General features: G+C 42.7%; 1 protein-coding gene across 2 annotated transcripts in view; it reads right to left on the reverse strand.

Moving 5' to 3' along the window:
• The window catches only part of col5a3b (collagen, type V, alpha 3b), a 56215-nt gene that overhangs the window by 2454 nt on the left and 36891 nt on the right, over positions 1–16870 (reverse strand). Inside the window, exons 29-63 of one of the 2 annotated variants that reach the window (XM_053229956.1) lie at positions 16661–16768; positions 16525–16578; positions 16378–16431; positions 15301–15345; positions 11815–11868; positions 11363–11407; positions 11166–11219; positions 9251–9304; positions 9034–9087; positions 8772–8879; positions 8284–8373; positions 8109–8162; positions 7787–7894; positions 7179–7286; positions 6974–7027; positions 6541–6594; positions 5812–5919; positions 5449–5502; positions 5200–5253; positions 5003–5056; positions 4718–4771; positions 4346–4453; positions 4196–4249; positions 3467–3520; positions 3327–3380; positions 3112–3165; positions 2514–2621; positions 2378–2431; positions 2234–2287; positions 2032–2139; positions 1905–1958; positions 1769–1804; positions 1636–1689; positions 1081–1378; positions 79–188 (exon numbers count right to left, since the gene is read on the reverse strand). In XM_053229956.1, coding sequence (XP_053085931.1) covers positions 79–188; positions 1081–1378; positions 1636–1689; positions 1769–1804; positions 1905–1958; positions 2032–2139; positions 2234–2287; positions 2378–2431; positions 2514–2621; positions 3112–3165; positions 3327–3380; positions 3467–3520; positions 4196–4249; positions 4346–4453; positions 4718–4771; positions 5003–5056; positions 5200–5253; positions 5449–5502; positions 5812–5919; positions 6541–6594; positions 6974–7027; positions 7179–7286; positions 7787–7894; positions 8109–8162; positions 8284–8373; positions 8772–8879; positions 9034–9087; positions 9251–9304; positions 11166–11219; positions 11363–11407; positions 11815–11868; positions 15301–15345; positions 16378–16431; positions 16525–16578; positions 16661–16768 — 2622 coding nt within the window. Of the gene's footprint in view, positions 1–75; positions 189–1080; positions 1379–1635; positions 1690–1768; positions 1805–1904; positions 1959–2031; positions 2140–2233; positions 2288–2377; positions 2432–2513; positions 2622–3111; positions 3166–3326; positions 3381–3466; positions 3521–4195; positions 4250–4345; positions 4454–4717; positions 4772–5002; positions 5057–5199; positions 5254–5448; positions 5503–5811; positions 5920–6540; positions 6595–6973; positions 7028–7178; positions 7287–7786; positions 7895–8108; positions 8163–8283; positions 8374–8771; positions 8880–9033; positions 9088–9250; positions 9305–11165; positions 11220–11362; positions 11408–11814; positions 11869–15300; positions 15346–16377; positions 16432–16524; positions 16579–16660; positions 16769–16870 lie in introns of both variants that reach the window. The other variant, XM_053229955.1, reaches the window with a different exon arrangement.

Here is a 16870-nt window from a genome sequence, read left to right on the forward strand (position 1 = left end):
CCAGTCAATCATGCAGCACTATATAGTATTATTATAATTATATTTATAATAACAGACGGTAAATGCACATCTCACCACCTGGTGCTTGCTGTGTGGCTGCAGACAGGTCTCTCCCTCTGCTGTGAAATTACAGAAAACCTTAAAGGCATCTCTGTGGCAGCCCTGATTCGGATCGATCCAGTACACCCCTGAAATCGAGGGAACAAGGGCACATGTAAGTGTGCATAGCCAATTTAAAAGCGGACTTGCTAACCTGCTAGCTAACTGATGAGATTAATAGCATGTTCATTCACGGGCTAATGTGCTCCCTTCTAAAAGAAAGCTAACACTGTCCTAACAGCTATAATGTACAGAAGTATGTGTCTGAGGAACAAAACCATATCTGAGTACAACGATGTCCTAATTTTGCCAATTTTCAACAAATGGCAAAGCTTAAGTTAATTTTGATAAAATTTGATTATCCCATCACAAACTTGATCATGTGATATTCATCACAACTTTTCCTTTCTTCTGCTGCTTAGCATTAGTTATCTGTTAGTTACACTGTATATTAGTGTAACCGACATGCGGCACTGTACTAATTAACTAATTAGATTAGCTAACGTTAACAGTAGCCATCTGAAATTAAATAGCAAGCTATGTTTGCTAGCAAGCTGGCTAATGTTAGATGGACTACTGTGACGTAATACGAGTTTGTGATTGGCAGATCACATTATTGCTTTTGTTTACACTTATTAACAGCATCACCAACTGCCATTTTGAAAAGGAAATTGTATTCGAACATGCAGTCGAACTGCAGCAATGCATTCTGGGTAGGTTGTGATCCTGAAATCTTAAATGATATTGACTTGATTCTCTTCTAGCACCCATCTAACTTCACCAGAGCAATGGAGCAGCTCTTAGGATGATTCTGACCATGAGGAAATGAAGACGGGAAAAGTGTTAAAACATTATGGAACATTATTGGAATGTAGCTCATGATTGCGTTTGATTGGCTGGCACTCTTTTTATGACATGATTTTATTGCTATGTGGACAAAACTTTTATTTAATACACACACACACACACACACACACACACCATCAGGTAAGTCAGTGTGACACATCCAGAGCTCCTTGCAGGTACGAGCCGGACTGTGGTAGGTTCCCTTTGGAATGCGCAAACCCTCCACCTCCGTCCTCATGGAGGCCAGAGACACAAAAACTTCCTCCATATCCTTTGCTTCTTCACCCGTTCCATCACTCTGCATCCCATCCTCCTCCTCCTCTTCTTCTTCCTCCGCTCCATTTATCTCTCCTTCAGTGTCTCCCTCAGTCTGAGAGTGATGTCTTCGCTTCCTGCCTCTGGAGAAAGGAGCGGAATTTGATGCAGGAAGACCCTACAAACACACACATGTAAATAGTCATTATTCCATGATAGATTGGTCTGCCATGTTTATAGTAAACAAAAATATTGGACTTCCAAGAGAAGGCTGCAATTCTGGCCTGGGATTTGACCAAAATATTCGGTTCAACAAGGCATGTACCTTCAAAAATGAAACAGTCTTTATCTTTGAAGTGATAAAATTACCCAAAAATGCTGCCTAGTTATGGACTCTACCTGAAAAGGTGTGTTCGTGTGGTGTATTTAACTCACTGGAGGACCAGGTGGACCAATGGGTCCAGGATCTCCTCGGGGTCCAATGGGGCCCTGAAAAACCACAACACATTAGACTTTGTGCATATTATATTTGCACGCATGCATGTGTGAACATGTATGTGTGTCTCACCAGATTGCCTTTTGACCCTTTTTGTCCCATAGCTCCCTGTAGGACAGGTAGGCAGGTTACACACAAAAACACACAACTGCAGATAATTTCTTTTTTAGGCTAGGTATCATAGTAAGTGTGTGTGTCTGAGACTTACAGAGAGTCCAGGTAGGCCAGGGGGTCCATTGGGGCCAGAAGGACCAACTGCACCCTAAAAGACAAGTGTGTGTGTGAAACATATTCAATACAGTAACATAATTATAAGTGTTTGTAGGTGTGCTGACCTCATCTCCTTTGGGTCCCTGTATCCCCTGGTTACCAGGAAGCCCGCGGTCTCCCTTCTCTCCTATTTCACCAGGAGGACCAATCAGACCAATCAGACCTCCGTGACCCTGTAATACACATATTCATAATACACATCATTCTTCACCAATATGACTAGTGGAAATAACATCAATAACCAATGAGGTCATCGTTCTGTTATACCTTTTCTCCTTTCCTGCCAGGGTCACCTTTTAGTCCTGGCAAACCAGCAGGACCCTGAATGTGACAAGAGAAAAACATCCAAACTTAATGTTGTTCAAAAGTCAAAGGTCTAAGGTTAAATGTGAGCATCTGCCCCAGACCTACCATTGGCCCTGGAGGTCCTGTTTGACCCAGGGGTCCATTTACACCCTGCTCTCCCTGAAAGACAGATATACAGACATCCAGAGTGTCAACAAGCTCCATTTGCTTATGTCAATGTTTTTAGAGACAAGTGACCCACCGTTGGTCCTGGGATCCCCCGAAGTCCCTGAGGTCCTGATTTCCCAGGGTTCCCCTGAGCTCCAACTGGACCCGTCTTCCCCAGGGCTCCCTCATAACCCGGAGCACCCTGAAAGAGAAATTAGAGTGACTATCACAGAACCCTCATGTTCTAGACCTTGTTTAGGAAGTGGGCCAGTTTCTGCCAGTTTGACAGCCAAACTTTTACATAAGCAGATGTAGATTCCTAACACATTGTGTAACAATAATAACAATCAACAAGGAAGATCTTGAAGATCATAAAAATGGCTAGGGGAATTAGCAAAAACAATTAGCAGAAGTCCTCAAGAGTATATTATCTATTCACTGAGAGTCTATACACAAACTAAAGGTACCACCACAGTCACTGATTATGAGCAAGACATTAGACGTGTGTCTTGAGTGTTTTTATTTGTGAATGTGTAGGTACTCAGATAGAGCTCCATTAACATTAGCAACAGTATTAGTAATGTAGCTCTGATTCAGTATGTTGCAATTGCCTGTAAGAAAAACATGTCCTTAGAATAGTAATTTTTATAAATGCTCATGCCTTTTTAACAGTAATCTACAAATATGTTTACCTTATCTCCTTTCAGACCGGGCTTCCCCTGTTTCCCTGGTTGCCCTAAATGACCCTACAGAGAGACAGACAGATTAAGATCTCTCATTGCAATTACAAACAAGGTTTACTGGAGTAACAGTGTCTCCACAAGGACGCTGTCATTATTCCTGTCATTAAGGTTACATTTGGTCTCCATAGAGAGCTAAATACATATCCAAGCCCCTCATAACTCACCCTTCTTCCTGGACGTCCAGGTGGACCAGGCTCTCCAGAAGCTCCTGGGGGCCCCTGAGAATAGACATCAGAATGGAGTGAGAATAAAAAGAATTATTATATAAAAATAAACAAACACAAAAAAGCAAATAATTACTTACAGCTTTTCCAGGATCTCCATTGTCTCCTTTAGATCCAGGAATGCCATCAATACCCTGAGAGAGATGATAAGACTGATGTCATCAATAAAATAAACTACATGCTACATATTCTTAGCATTTTCTTACCACATTGAGGTGCACATTTTTTGTCCTCTCTCTCAGCGTGCTGCTCTTAGCAGTTCTATGATGTTTTTATGGGTGTGGTTTTAGCTGTTTGGTCATTAAAAAGTAAACAGTATGTTTCCTATTTCATAGTTTTCTTTACTGTGCTGGAGAAATTATGAGAATAAATAATAGACTGCTAGTCTGGTTTACCTTATCATAACGATGATTCACTCATCCTCTCTAGCAAGCTGCCTAGCAATAGCATTAGCAAGTAACCTACCAAGCTTTATATAAGTGAAATTTTGTAGAAATAATGGTTTATTACTTTGAATGGCAAAAAATTAGATATGCCATGTTGTTTGTTGTTTAGAAGCAAAGGAACAGTCTTTCCACTCAGTTTTGTCAGTTTTGTTGTCAGTCTTTTCAAATAACATTCATTTGTGTAAACTTTTAGCGTCACTGAACAGTGAGTCAGATTCTTCTGCAGAAATCCAGCAGAACTCTCAATTATCATAAATACCATATGTCATTGTCACAGGAAGAGCCACAGGAAAAGTTCTGATTGGTTGTGAAAGGGTTAAATTAAAGATTTTGTTCAAGACAAGCGATAAATAAGCCACTTACGTCAGGACCAGCCTCTCCGGGAGCTCCTGGGTCTCCTGGAAGGCCAATAGGACCCTAAGGGAGAGTGAAAGTGAAAGTGAAAGTCAAATTCATTTGATTTTACCATGAACCACACACACACACACACACAGGACACTCGTACACACTCACTAAGCTGCCCTTGGCTCCATCCTCCCCTGATGGTCCTCGAGCACCTGGAGGTCCTGCAGCTCCTGGAGATCCAGTGTCTCCTTTCTCTCCCTGATCACCTTTCTCTCCCTGCACACACAATAAGAACCACGTATCCACCACAGGAAATTTTTAAAGAACCCAAGCACCCCATCGTGGAACCAGAGCAGGTTTTAGTTTTGAAATTTTACAGGTTCTGTGAAAAATGTGATGGACATGCAACCAAGGAACCTGTCTAAGAACAATGTTGATATTTGTGATAGTTCCTGAACCATTAGGTTCCTCAACAAGGTCCTGAACCACGACCAGGGATAAGTCATGTTGCACAAGAGAAGAAAGTGAGATTTTACTCACAGTGCTTCCAGACAGTCCTACAGGTCCAGGATCACCTGATTCTCCATCCTCTCCCTACAGGATGACATCATCATCATCACCATCATCACCATCATCATCATTATTACAATCATAGGCTCTCTCTCTCTCTCTCTCTCTCTCTCGCTCTTTCTGTCTGTCTTTCTTTGTATGTCTGTCTCTCTTTCTCCTTGTCCTTGTCAATATCCTTCCATCTCTTTCTGTCTCTTTCTACCTCTGTCTTTATCTCAGTCTTTCTCTGTGTCTGTCTCTGACTATCTCTCTCACCTTCTCTCCCACGGCTCCTGGTTGGCCACGAACTCCAGGTCTGCCTGGAGGACCCTGTTTAACACACACACACACACACACACACACACACACACAGTTATTGATTTGACCTCTGTGTGCTTTTTTCAAAACACAAATTAATATATTATCTCTCTGTGTGTGTGTGTGTGTGTGTGTGTGTGTGTGTGTATATGCACCTGTCCACCGCTTGGACCCTGAGGACCTCGAGGGCCCATCTGACCAGGAGGACCCTTAAACCAGAAAGAGGTCAGAGGTCACTTCTGGGTTGAAACTCAAATAAATTGTCAATACTATAATTAAATTTTACACGAACATAGAACAAAAAATTCCCAAACTCTAAAATAAAAAATATATATATTCTGAGCAGTTCAGTGATATAATTTTAAATTGGTGGAAAGAGTTAAAGGAACAGGAAGTGATCTCACAATGAGTCCAGAGTGTCCACTTTCTCCCTTCTCTCCTGGAGGTCCAGGCATTCCCTAAATTACAAATAATTACATCATTAATGTTAAATATGTACAAGTAATAGGCATTTACTATACAAGCAGTATGGTGTGTTCTGATTGGCTGAGAGCAGTACAGTGTGTTCTGATTGGCAGAGAGCAGTACAGTGTGTTCTGATTGGCAGAGAGCAGTACAGTGTGTTCTGATTAGTTGAGTGCAGTAGAGTGTGTTCTGATTGGCTGACCGTTGCGAGAAGTATGGACTGTTCTGATTGGCTGAGAGTTAAGAGAAGTATGGTGTGTTCTGACTGATATATTATCATGCTGCTTATTTAGACTTTGTACCTGAAGTCCCACTGGTCCAGTAGCTCCTTTAAAGCCTCGTGCGCCTTCATCTCCTTTCTGCCCGTACATACCCTGTTGCCCTGGGGGTCCAGGCTCCCCGTCCACACCCTGGATGGCAAAGAGACAGTGTTAGGGTCATTCATATTCAATTTTACAGTCTGAAAATTTGACACAGTGCCATTACTTTTGTTCTAACTGAATGGCTAATCTTATTTGTCTCAATTTATGGAATTTGTTTTGGAATCGCTTTCTTTCTTTTAAATTGAAGCAACTTAATTTTACTACATGTTCATTAAATTGGTTTGCAAATGAAACATCTGTAAATCTGGAGCTCACTGTCAGAGCAGTGGCCTTTCATCTTCAGACTGTTTAGGCACAGGGGGATGATGGGTAATGTGTGTGACCTTTAACCTTATCAGCATGACTACATGGGCACAATTATTAGAAACGTTACATGACTGTAACGTCAATTTTACGTGATGGCTTTCATTCCAAGTCTGAACACCATTTTTTGTTTGGTTAAATTCTAATTTAGTACTTGCCAGAAACTTGAGGCCAACAGAAGCTAACTGACTCACAAGATCAGATAGCATGGCTGTGATTAACAGAGGGGAGAGGAAGCTTATGCCCACCAGCCAGACACAGAGCACTTCTGCTGCCTTAAACTCCCAGGCACAGACTGCAAATTGCTACAAATGCATTATTACTGAATTTATTGCATTTTCTCACCGGTGCTCCTGGCTGTCCCTCTGGTCCCTGAGTCCCGGCTGGACCTGGAGGTCCCTGTGCAGATGAACACACACACATGCACCAAATAGCTACCAAACAAGCACTGTGTTACAAAGTCATGGTATATTGTTTAGAGGTGACCAGTACTTCTAACATCTGCATTATTATGATTATATTTCCCCCCATTTTGGTCTTGCCAATTCCCACCCACAAGCTAACTCTCCCTTATCACATGATTGCCAACCCGGGAGGCGTACAGGGACACAGACAGCATGGCCGATTTTGTTCTCATCTCCTGTTTGTCTCCTGTCCATGGATTTCTGTGGCATTGTCTGGATTTAAACTTATGATATGATAAAATGATTAAAACGATCTGTTGTGCCACTCAGGAGCCACTTCTTACGTCCTCAAGAGAAGAGAATGAAATACTTACATGTTCTCCTTTATCACCTTTACTTCCTTTCTGTCCTGGACCTCCAACTTCACCCTATCACACACAAGCACACATTCACAGCAAAATAATACAATTATCAAAAATATAAAATACATATAAATATTTAAAAAATGTATGTAAAAAATACAAACATACTAGAAGTATCAACTTGGCACACATTGTATGTCTAATGCACAGATGCTACCTTATCTCCATCCTCTCCTGGGGGTCCTGGAGGACCAGTGGCTCCGGGCAATCCCACAACCCCCTGCTCTCCATCCTGTCCAGCGTGGCCAACTGGACCCTTCTCTCCCTACACACAGAGACAATGATGTGTTTGGCGTTTCTGTAAGAAGACTGTTTATGTGATAATCTATGATTATCAGTTATATAATTTAATCATCATATTTTAACACTTTATTATTGTCATGGTGATTAAAAACATCAGACAGAGACTAAATAAGTAGCAGTCCAGTGTTTACGCTTACACCCTCATGATAAATGTAGTTTTTTAGGTCTTTTAAGTAATTGTGATATTTAGCTAGCTAACATTGCACTGCATGACAGGCAGCACATGGAACTCACAGATAGAATTTTATGCATGCTAGTATACATGCAGTATTCCACATGCTAACATTCCACATGCTAACACTCTCTAAGCAGCATGTTTGTGACACTTAAACTGCTGATCAATCAGAACACGTAAATACTGAGTCATTTTTTAAACACTGTATTAATATCAATTCAGCCATTCACGTTATTCCTACTGGATTTATTAGAATATGCTAATTAATAGAAAGAGGCGGGGCTTACTGGCTCTCCTTTCTCTCCCATTGGTCCAGGAGCGCCAACTGTTCCAGTTCGTCCAGGCTGACCAATTGCACCTGCCAAACCAGCAGGACCTCTCTCACCTGTAGCACCCTACAGAGACAGACAAAGAGACAGACAGACAGATACAGCAAGACAGACAGACAGACAGACAGACAGAGAGAGAGAGAGAGAGAGAGAGAGAGAGAGAGGGACATAAAGACAGAGAAAGACATAGAGACAGAATGACAGTCAGAAAGTATCATATATCATCCCTCTCTGACAGCAGAGAAAATCAGATAGAACAAAAAAGTAAGAATATACATACAACAGGTCCCGGTGGTCCGACAGGTCCTGCTCCTCCCTTCAGTCCCGCTGGCCCCTACAGGACACACATCACATGACCAAGCAACAGCCAATCAATATCCTCCATCCTATCTAACATATACTATTAATCACTTTTACTCCTGCCTACAATAGGTTTGATATTTAGCAATGATCACCATGGAACCCGCCACTCCACGGCTGCCACGGAAACCCTTCAGCCCGGGTGGGCCGCTCTTCCCCGGTGTTCCTGTGCCACCAGGATCTCCCTAAACAACACAGTCGGAGACACAAAGACATAATTTTGGGAAACTTTCTTTTTATTTGAGACACTGAGACATAATTTCAAGAACCGGTAATATAATAATGTTTTTATTTTGTCTTTAATTGATGGAGACAGACTAATGCAAATTTAATACCTGCCCTTCAGTCATATTAATTTACCTCACTTAAGGTTGCATGTGATAAATTAATGTATTTAAATTAAACACTATTTTACACTTTTAATTAGAAACACCCCAGATGACATTTTCATTATATCATTATATCATTATAGCAACACGCAAAACATGTTATTTTGTTCATGTGAAAGTTGCAATCCTCTGAAGAACCTGTGAATCACAGCCAGAGTGTGTAAGTATCTCCTGATGGAAGATGGAAATCTGACCTTTGACCCTTCTTTGCCAGCTGCACCAGGTAAACCTTGCTCTCCAGGTGGTCCCGCGGATCCTGGGTGACCTCTTTCTCCCATTGGTCCAGTTTCTCCAGTGTTCCCCTAAAACCAACAATACGAGAAAAGGAAGTTATAGAAGTTATAGAAGGAGTTATAGAGTTTATGTGTTTATAGCGAATGGGCTGTGTGGTTTGCAACCTGCCCACAGTGGCCTATATAGTGAACAGGGTGTGTGGTTTGGGACACATGAGCTCACCTGAGGTCCCACGACACCTGCAGGTCCAGGGGGCCCCGTCTTTCCCTGAAAGCCCTGAAGACAGGAAATGGACAAATAGCTGTGAACACCACCACCCTGTTACACACTGAATTAGAGTTTTATATCAGCTGATGTGTTATATTTTATAACACATCAGCATTCTCAAAACCCTCGACATTTTTAACAAGTAATCTGTCTGATGTTTAAGTGAGCTCACCGGCTCCCCCCGCTGGCCTGGGTGACCCGGTAACCCGTCTTTACCAGCAGGACCCTGAAAAAATAAAACACAGAAACACTGTAAATCATATGACCACACTGAGTTAATTTGGACATGAGATAATACTGAAAGTGAAGCCTTAATTATCAGTGTTCATTATTACATACAGGAGAGATAAAGCAATGTCCACATGTATAACATACTGACTAATGATAAGAATCTTTCCTTTTGGGTTAGATAGACAGACAGACAGACAGATAGATAGATAGATAGATAGATAGATAGATAGATAGATAGACAGACAGATAGATAGATAGATAGATAGATAGATGAGACATACATGCATTTCACAAGACCTCCTCCCCTTTACCTGGTAATGTATTGATCACCTTCAAGACAGGATGTTATACTCATCCTGAAAATCCCCTCAGACATCAGCAACTATCAACCAGTATCACTTCTCTCATTTCTTTCTAAAATTCTTGAGTGTGCCATATACAATCTTTTGTCTCCCTATCTTACCCAGAACAACCCCAAGATCATAACCTAGCCTTCAACACCACTAAAACCAAATAGATCATAGCAGACTTCAGGACAACCAGGAGATCCACACACTTTGCCCTCCGCATACATGGAGACAAGATGGAAAGCTTCAAGTTCCTGGGCGTCCACATCACAGAAGTTAAAAAGACCCCATCAGAGACTGTTCTTCCTGAGGAAACCCAGGAAGGCCCATCCACCTCCACCACTGCTTACCAACTTTTACCACAGATCCATAGAGAGTATACTCTCCTACTGTCCATCAGTGCGGTATGCCAAAGTAGCTTAGCTAGTCAATGGGATGAAGCACCCTACCCCAGACTCCTTCTACTCCGGCAAACTACAAAGGAAAGCTTGCAGCATCGTCGCAATCCAGGTCACCACCTGTTTGTCCCACTACCATCCAGCAAGTGGTACAGGACAATCTACTCATGGACTATCAGGCTACAAAGGATTTCATAGCACTGCTACGCTGATGACCCTCAACTCATCCTCTCTTTTCCCCTGTTTCTGCTCAGATGTCAGCATCTTGTTATGGATGGTGGCTCACCAGCTAAAACTAAATCTCAGCAAGACTGAACTGCTGTACATACCCACTCTGGAGATCCATTCTAATGTCAAGATTTTATGATCTCCCTAGACAACTGTCAGATCTCAGCACCTGACACTGCACACAACATTGGGGTAACCATAGACAATTGATTGTCCTTTTGGCCTAAGATTGCTTGCCTCACATCTGGCCATTTTTCTCCACAGGGGCATATCAGGTGCTAGTTTTTTCTGTCGTCATCTTGAGACTGGTGCAACTCACTCCTGGCAGGTCTGCCTCTGTGCACCATCCAACCCCTGCAATTGATCCAGAATGCAGCTGCACAATTTGCTTTCAACCTCCCCTTCAAGGTCTAACACACCAGCTGCCTGCATCAGATTTAAAACACTGATGCTTGCCTACAAAGCCAAAATGGACCAGCAACCACCCACTTTAAGGCATTTATCACACCCTGCTCTGCACCATGCTCCCTCTGAACCTCTAGCACTGCTCGACTAGACCCATCATCTCTCAAGCTACAAGGAAGACATGCATCAAGGTTCTCCACTGTTCTGCACCCTGGTGATAAATGACATGTCTTCAAACAAATCTTCAACAAGCATCTGAATTAGCATTTATTAATCTATTAAAATCCATTGTCTTGTATGGTTTCTTTTCATACTGAACTATGGTGTTTAGCTTGATGGTGACCCTGACCTAGTGAAATATCATGAGAATGTGTATTTGATAGAAACTCCAAAACATTTCTGTAAGTCGCTCTGGATAAGAGCTTCTGCTAAATGCTGTAAATGTAGGTAGATAGATAGATAGAGAATGTGCACTTACGTTTGGTCCCTTTGGTCCAATCTCTCCTACACGGCCCTGGGGCCCTTGAGGTCCCTGAACAAATGAATGAATGGATGAATCAATCAATCAATCATTGAAGACAATGAAACAGAAATGGAGTACTCACAGAGCTGTGTGTATATGTAGTCTATGCTGTGTATTATGCTGTGTGTGTGTGTGTGTGTGTATATACACACTCTTTCTCCTGATGGTCCTGGAGGCCCGTCATGTCCTGCTGAGCCCTTCAAGACAAACATAACAGAATTATATATATATATATATAAAACACACATCAGAGCTGAGAGTTACAAACAGAGCACATACTCATACACTGATATAAATAAATACAAATACATGTAGATAATTCTAATCGAATTCTAATGGCAGCAAAAGCATTTGATAATTAAAGCTAAATATAAAAAATGTTTGACGTAGGTTGGGGAAAATGTAAAATGGGAAAGGTTGGGGAAAAACAGAAAATTTGATTCATTTTGCAGAAAATACACAAAAATATCATTGGAATCATAATATCATTGTCCTCTGTACACAAATTCTAATTCAACATAAGAAAAATGTAAATTTAACACATCTAGACTGTTACTGTAGCTGCAGTCATGACTGTTTAAAAAATACTTTAAATTATGTTTACTTTTTCTCCTGTTTTTCCAGTTGGTCCTCTTGCACCTCGTGCTCCCCGGGCACCCTGTGGGTAACACACACACACACACACAAACACACACACACACACACACACACACACAAACACACACACACACATTACTATTGGCCTCCACTGTATCAGCCTTACATTAGTGGATAGATTAATTCACACAAAACTTGCTATTTCAAAAAGACTTGAGTGGACAGTGAGGTGGAAGGTAAAGTGAAGAGTAAGGTGGAAGGTCAAGTGGACAATGAGATGGAAGGTAAAGTGGACAGTAAGGTGGAAGGTCAAGTGAACAGTGAGGTGCAAGGTAAAGTGAACAGTGAGGTGGATGGTAAAGTGGACAGTAAGGTGGACAGTGAGGTGGACAGTGAAGTGGAATGTTAAGTGAACAGTGAGGTGTAAGGTAAAGTGGACAGTAAGGTGTAAGGTAAAGTGGACAGTAAGGTGGATGGTAAAGTGGACAGTGAGGTGGATGGTAAAGTGGACAGTGAGGTGGATGGTAAAGTGGACAGTAAGGTGTAAGGTAAAGTGGACAGTAAGGTGTAAGGTAAAGTGGACAGTAAGGTGGATGGTAAAGTGGACAGTGAGGTGGATGGTAAAGTGGACAGTAAGGTGGATGGTAAAGTGGACAGTGAGGTGGATGGTAAAGTGGACAGTAAGGTGGATGGTAAAGTGGACAGTGAGGTGGATGGTAAAGTGGACAGTAAGGTGTAAGGTAAAGTGAACAGTGAGGTGGCAGGTAAAGTGGACAGTGAGGTGGCAGGTAAAGTGGACAGTAAGGTGGATGGTAAAGTGGACAGTGAGGTGGATGGTAAAGTGGACAGTGAGGTGGATGGTAAAGTGGACAGTAAGGTGTAAGGTAAAGTGGACAGTGAGGTGGATGGTAAAGTGGACAGTGAGGTGTAAGGTAAAGTGGACAGTGAGGTGGATGGTAAAGTGGACAGTGAGGTGTAAGGTAAAGTGGACAGTAAGGTGTAAGGTAAAGTGGACAGTAAGGTGGAAGGTAAAGTGGACAGTGAGGTGTAAGGTAAAGTGGACAGTGAGGTGGAAGGTAAAGTGGACAGTGAGGTGGAAGGTAAAGTGGACAGTGAGGTGGATGGTAAAGTGGACAGTGAGGTGTAAGGTAAAGTGGACAGTGAGGTGGATGGTAAAGTGGACAGTGAGGTGGAAGGTAAAGTGGACAGTGAGGTGGATGGTAAAGTGGACAGTGAGGTGTAAGGTAAAGTGGACAGTAAGGTGGAAGGTAAAGTGGACAGTAAGGTGGATGGTAAAGTGGACAGTGAGGTGTAAGGTAAAGTGGACAGTAAGGTGTAAGGTAAAGTGGACAGTGAGGTGTAAGGTAAAGTGGACAGTGAGGTGGATGGTAAGGTGGACAGTGAGGTGGAAGGTAAAGTGGACAGTGAGGTGGATGGTAAAGTGGACAGTGAGGTGGATGGTAAAGTGGACAGTGAGGTGGAAGGTAAAGTGGACAGTAAGGTGGAAGGTAAAGTGGACAGTAAGGTGGATGGTAAAGTGGACAGTGAGGTGGAAGGTAAAGTGGACACTGAGGTGTAAGGTAAGGTGGAAGGTAAAGTGGACAGTGAGGTGGATGGTAAAGTGGACAGTAAGGTGGATGGTAAAGTGGACAGTGAGGTGGATGGTAAAGTGGACAGTGAGGTGGAAGGTAAAGTGGACAGTGAGGTGGATGGTAAAGTGGACAGTGAGGTGGAAGGTAAAGTGGACAGTAAGGTGGATGGTAAAGTGGACAGTGAGGTGTAAGGTAAAGTGGACAGTGAGGTGGAAGGTAAAGTGTAAGGTAAAGTGGACAGTAAGGTGGAAGGTAAAGTGGACAGTAAGGTGGATGGTAAAGTGGACAGTGAGGTGGAAGGTAAAGTGTAAGGTAAAGTGGACAGTAAGGTAGAAGGTAAAGTGGACAGTAAGGTGGATGGTAAAGTGGACAGTGAGGTGGAAGGTAAAGTGGACAGTGAGGTGTAAGGTAAGGTGTAAGGTAAAGTGGACAGTGAGGTGGAAGGTAAAGTGGACAGTGAGGTGGAAGGTAAAGTGGACAGTGAGGTGGACAGTGAGGTGGATGGTAAAGTGGACAGTGAGGTGGATGGTAAAGTGGACAGTGAGGTGGACAGTAAGGTGGAAGGTAAAGTGGACAGTGAGGTGTAAGGTAAAGTGGACAGTAAGGTGGAAGGTAAAGTGGACAGTGAGGTGTAAGGTAAAGTGGACAGTGAGGTGGAAGGTAAAGTGGACAGTGAGGTGGAAGGTAAAGTGGACAGTAAGGTGGATGGTAAAGTGGACAGTGAGGTGGAAGGTAAAGTGGACAGTGAGGTGGAAGGTAAAGTGTAAGGTAAAGTGGACAGTGAGGTGGATGGTAAAGTGGACAGTGAGGTGGAAGGTAAAGTGGACAGTGAGGTGGACAGTGAGGTGGATGGTAAAGTGGACAGTGAGGTGGATGGTAAAGTGGACAGTAAGGTGGATGGTAAAGTGGACAGTGAGGTGGATGGTAAAGTGGACAGTGAGGTGGATGGTAAAGTGGACAGTGAGGTGGATGGTAAAGTGGACAGTGAGGTGGAAGTTAAAGTGGACAATAAGGTGGAAGGTAAAGTGGACAGTAAGGTGGACAGTAAGGTGGAAGTTAAAGTGGACAATAAGGTGGAAGGTAAAGTGGACAGTGAGGTGGACGGTAAAGTGGACAGTAAGGTGGATGGTAAAGTGGACAGTGAGGTGGAAGGTAAAGTGGACAGTGAGGTGGATGGTAAAGTGGACAGTGAGGTGGATGGTAAAGTGGACAGTAAGGTGGATGGTAAAGTGGACAATAAGGTGGAAGGTAAAGTGGACAGTGAGGTGGATGGTAAAGTGGACAGTAAGGTGGATGGTAAAGTGGACAGTGAGGTGGAAGGTAAAGTGGACAGTGAGGTGGATGGTAAAGTGGACAGTAAGGTGGACAGTAAGGTGGATGGTAAAGTGGACAGTGAGGTGGATGGTAAAGTGGACAGTGAGGTGGAAGGTAAAGTGGACAGTGAGTTGGACAGTGAGGTGGAAGGTAAAGTGGACAGTGAGGTGGAAGGTAAAGTGTAAGGTAAAGTGGACAGTGAGGTGGAAGGTAAAGTGGACAGTGAGGTGGATGGTAAAGTGGACAGTAAGGTGGACAGTAAGGTGGATGGTAAAGTGGACAGTGAGGTGGATGGTAAAGTGGACAGTGAGGTGGAAGGTAAAGTGGACAGTGAGTTGGACAGTGAGGTGGAAGGTAAAGTGGACAGTGAGGTGGAAGGTAAAGTGTAAGGTAAAGTGGACAGTGAGGTGGAAGGTAAAGTGGACAGTGAGGTGGATGGTAAAGTGGACAGTGAGGTGGATGGTAAAGTGGACAGTGAGGTGGAAGGTAAAGTGGACAGTGAGTTGGACAGTGAGGTGGACAGTGAGGTGGACAGTGAGGTGGACAGTAGGGCAAATGGTGAGGTGGATGGTGAGGTGGACACTCACATTGGGACCTCTCTGTCCTGCAGCACCGGCAGGACCTGCTGGACCCTGAACCAAACATAAACACATGCATCAGTAAAAGTAAATCAGACAAAGAAAACATTCCTGCCATTTCTCTAAGTCCAGATTAATATTATGTGCTAAATACCTTGTGTAATATAGTGAGTGATGGGATGGAGTGATGAAGTGGAGTTAATATTACCACCCTGAAGTTAATTGTTTTCCCAATTTGTCAACAATTACAATTTTTATTTATTAAACAATGATGCATCATATATATTTTATACATTTATAGTTACATTTAATGTTGTGAAATGTCAGTGAAACAGGTTAATTCCTGTTGTCACTCATGTTACAGCAGCTATAAACAGTCGTTCCCTCACCAGTCTCTCTTTTTTCTTCAAGTTAATAAGGCAAAAAAATGCAGTTTGTCATGTTACCGAGAAACTGCATAGAAGCGTAAACTCCTCTGTCCTGAAGATGTCAGAAAACTTAAAGTTACAGCTTTACCTCTGACTCTTACAAAGCACTGACACTGGAGACTCCTTCCATAAATGTTAAATATCAATGATTACACATTTTTTAATCTGTTTATGTGGAACGTCTGCCGTACATGTCCCTGTGGATGAACTGCTACTATAGATATGATACTATATTAGAGCAAGTGCCTTAATATAAATCTGATTTGCAGCTGCACTGCCATCGAAAATTAATCAACTTAAATCAATCAAATTAAATCGTGCATGTGTATAGAAATGATATTTTGAAGTTGTGTTTTTGTTTTCTTTGTTTTTATATTTTTCCCTGTCCTTTACCTGCCTGAATGTAGATTGCGGAACATTTACTCAAGCTGTGCACTTGCTTTTTGATCTCCTTGTCAGGTACCCACAATAAGATCCTGCGCTTCCCTCAGCAGTATGGCAATATGGCTGCTGGGAGAATGGCGACTGCTCATACTCTATATATTATTGCCATTTGGTGTTGCTTCGGTCTAAATATCTCAAAGAGATATATTTTTCGCCACTACTTTTTGGACTTGATCAAACGGAGCAGTAAATATTTACACTCTCACTTACTGACCTTTCGTCCTTTCTCCCCTGGAATGCCTACGGGTCCGGGGAAGCCATCTGCACCCTGAAAACCACAAAACACCCTCAACAAGTCTGAAGTGAATATCATCATTTCTTACACACACATAAATTAGTGATTAGTTTGTTCTGGTCTTGCCTTTGGTCCCTGCCGTCCAGGGTAACCTGGCAACCCGGGGACACCCAGTTTACCCTGCAGAAAGAGAGAATTAGCTCTGTTTATGAGTGGTCTCATCTCTAAAATTTTAATGATGAAGCTTATTAATGATTTGTGCCTTTTCTCCAGCAATGCCTGGGGGTCCTGGGTCTCCCATTGGGCCTGACTGTCCCTTGAAACCTTCTGCACCATCTTCACCACGCATACCCAGGGGTCCAGGATCTCCCTATGTAGACAAAGAGAGACAGCACCATCAATGGACACTGTTCCAATCCACATGTATTTTTAAGTGTTCTCGAGTAAGTGGTTTTGTATCACACACTAGAAT

This window comes from Pangasianodon hypophthalmus, chromosome 26 (genome assembly GCF_027358585.1).
Source record: "Pangasianodon hypophthalmus isolate fPanHyp1 chromosome 26, fPanHyp1.pri, whole genome shotgun sequence".
NCBI classification, from domain to species: Eukaryota; Metazoa; Chordata; class Actinopteri; order Siluriformes; family Pangasiidae; genus Pangasianodon; species Pangasianodon hypophthalmus.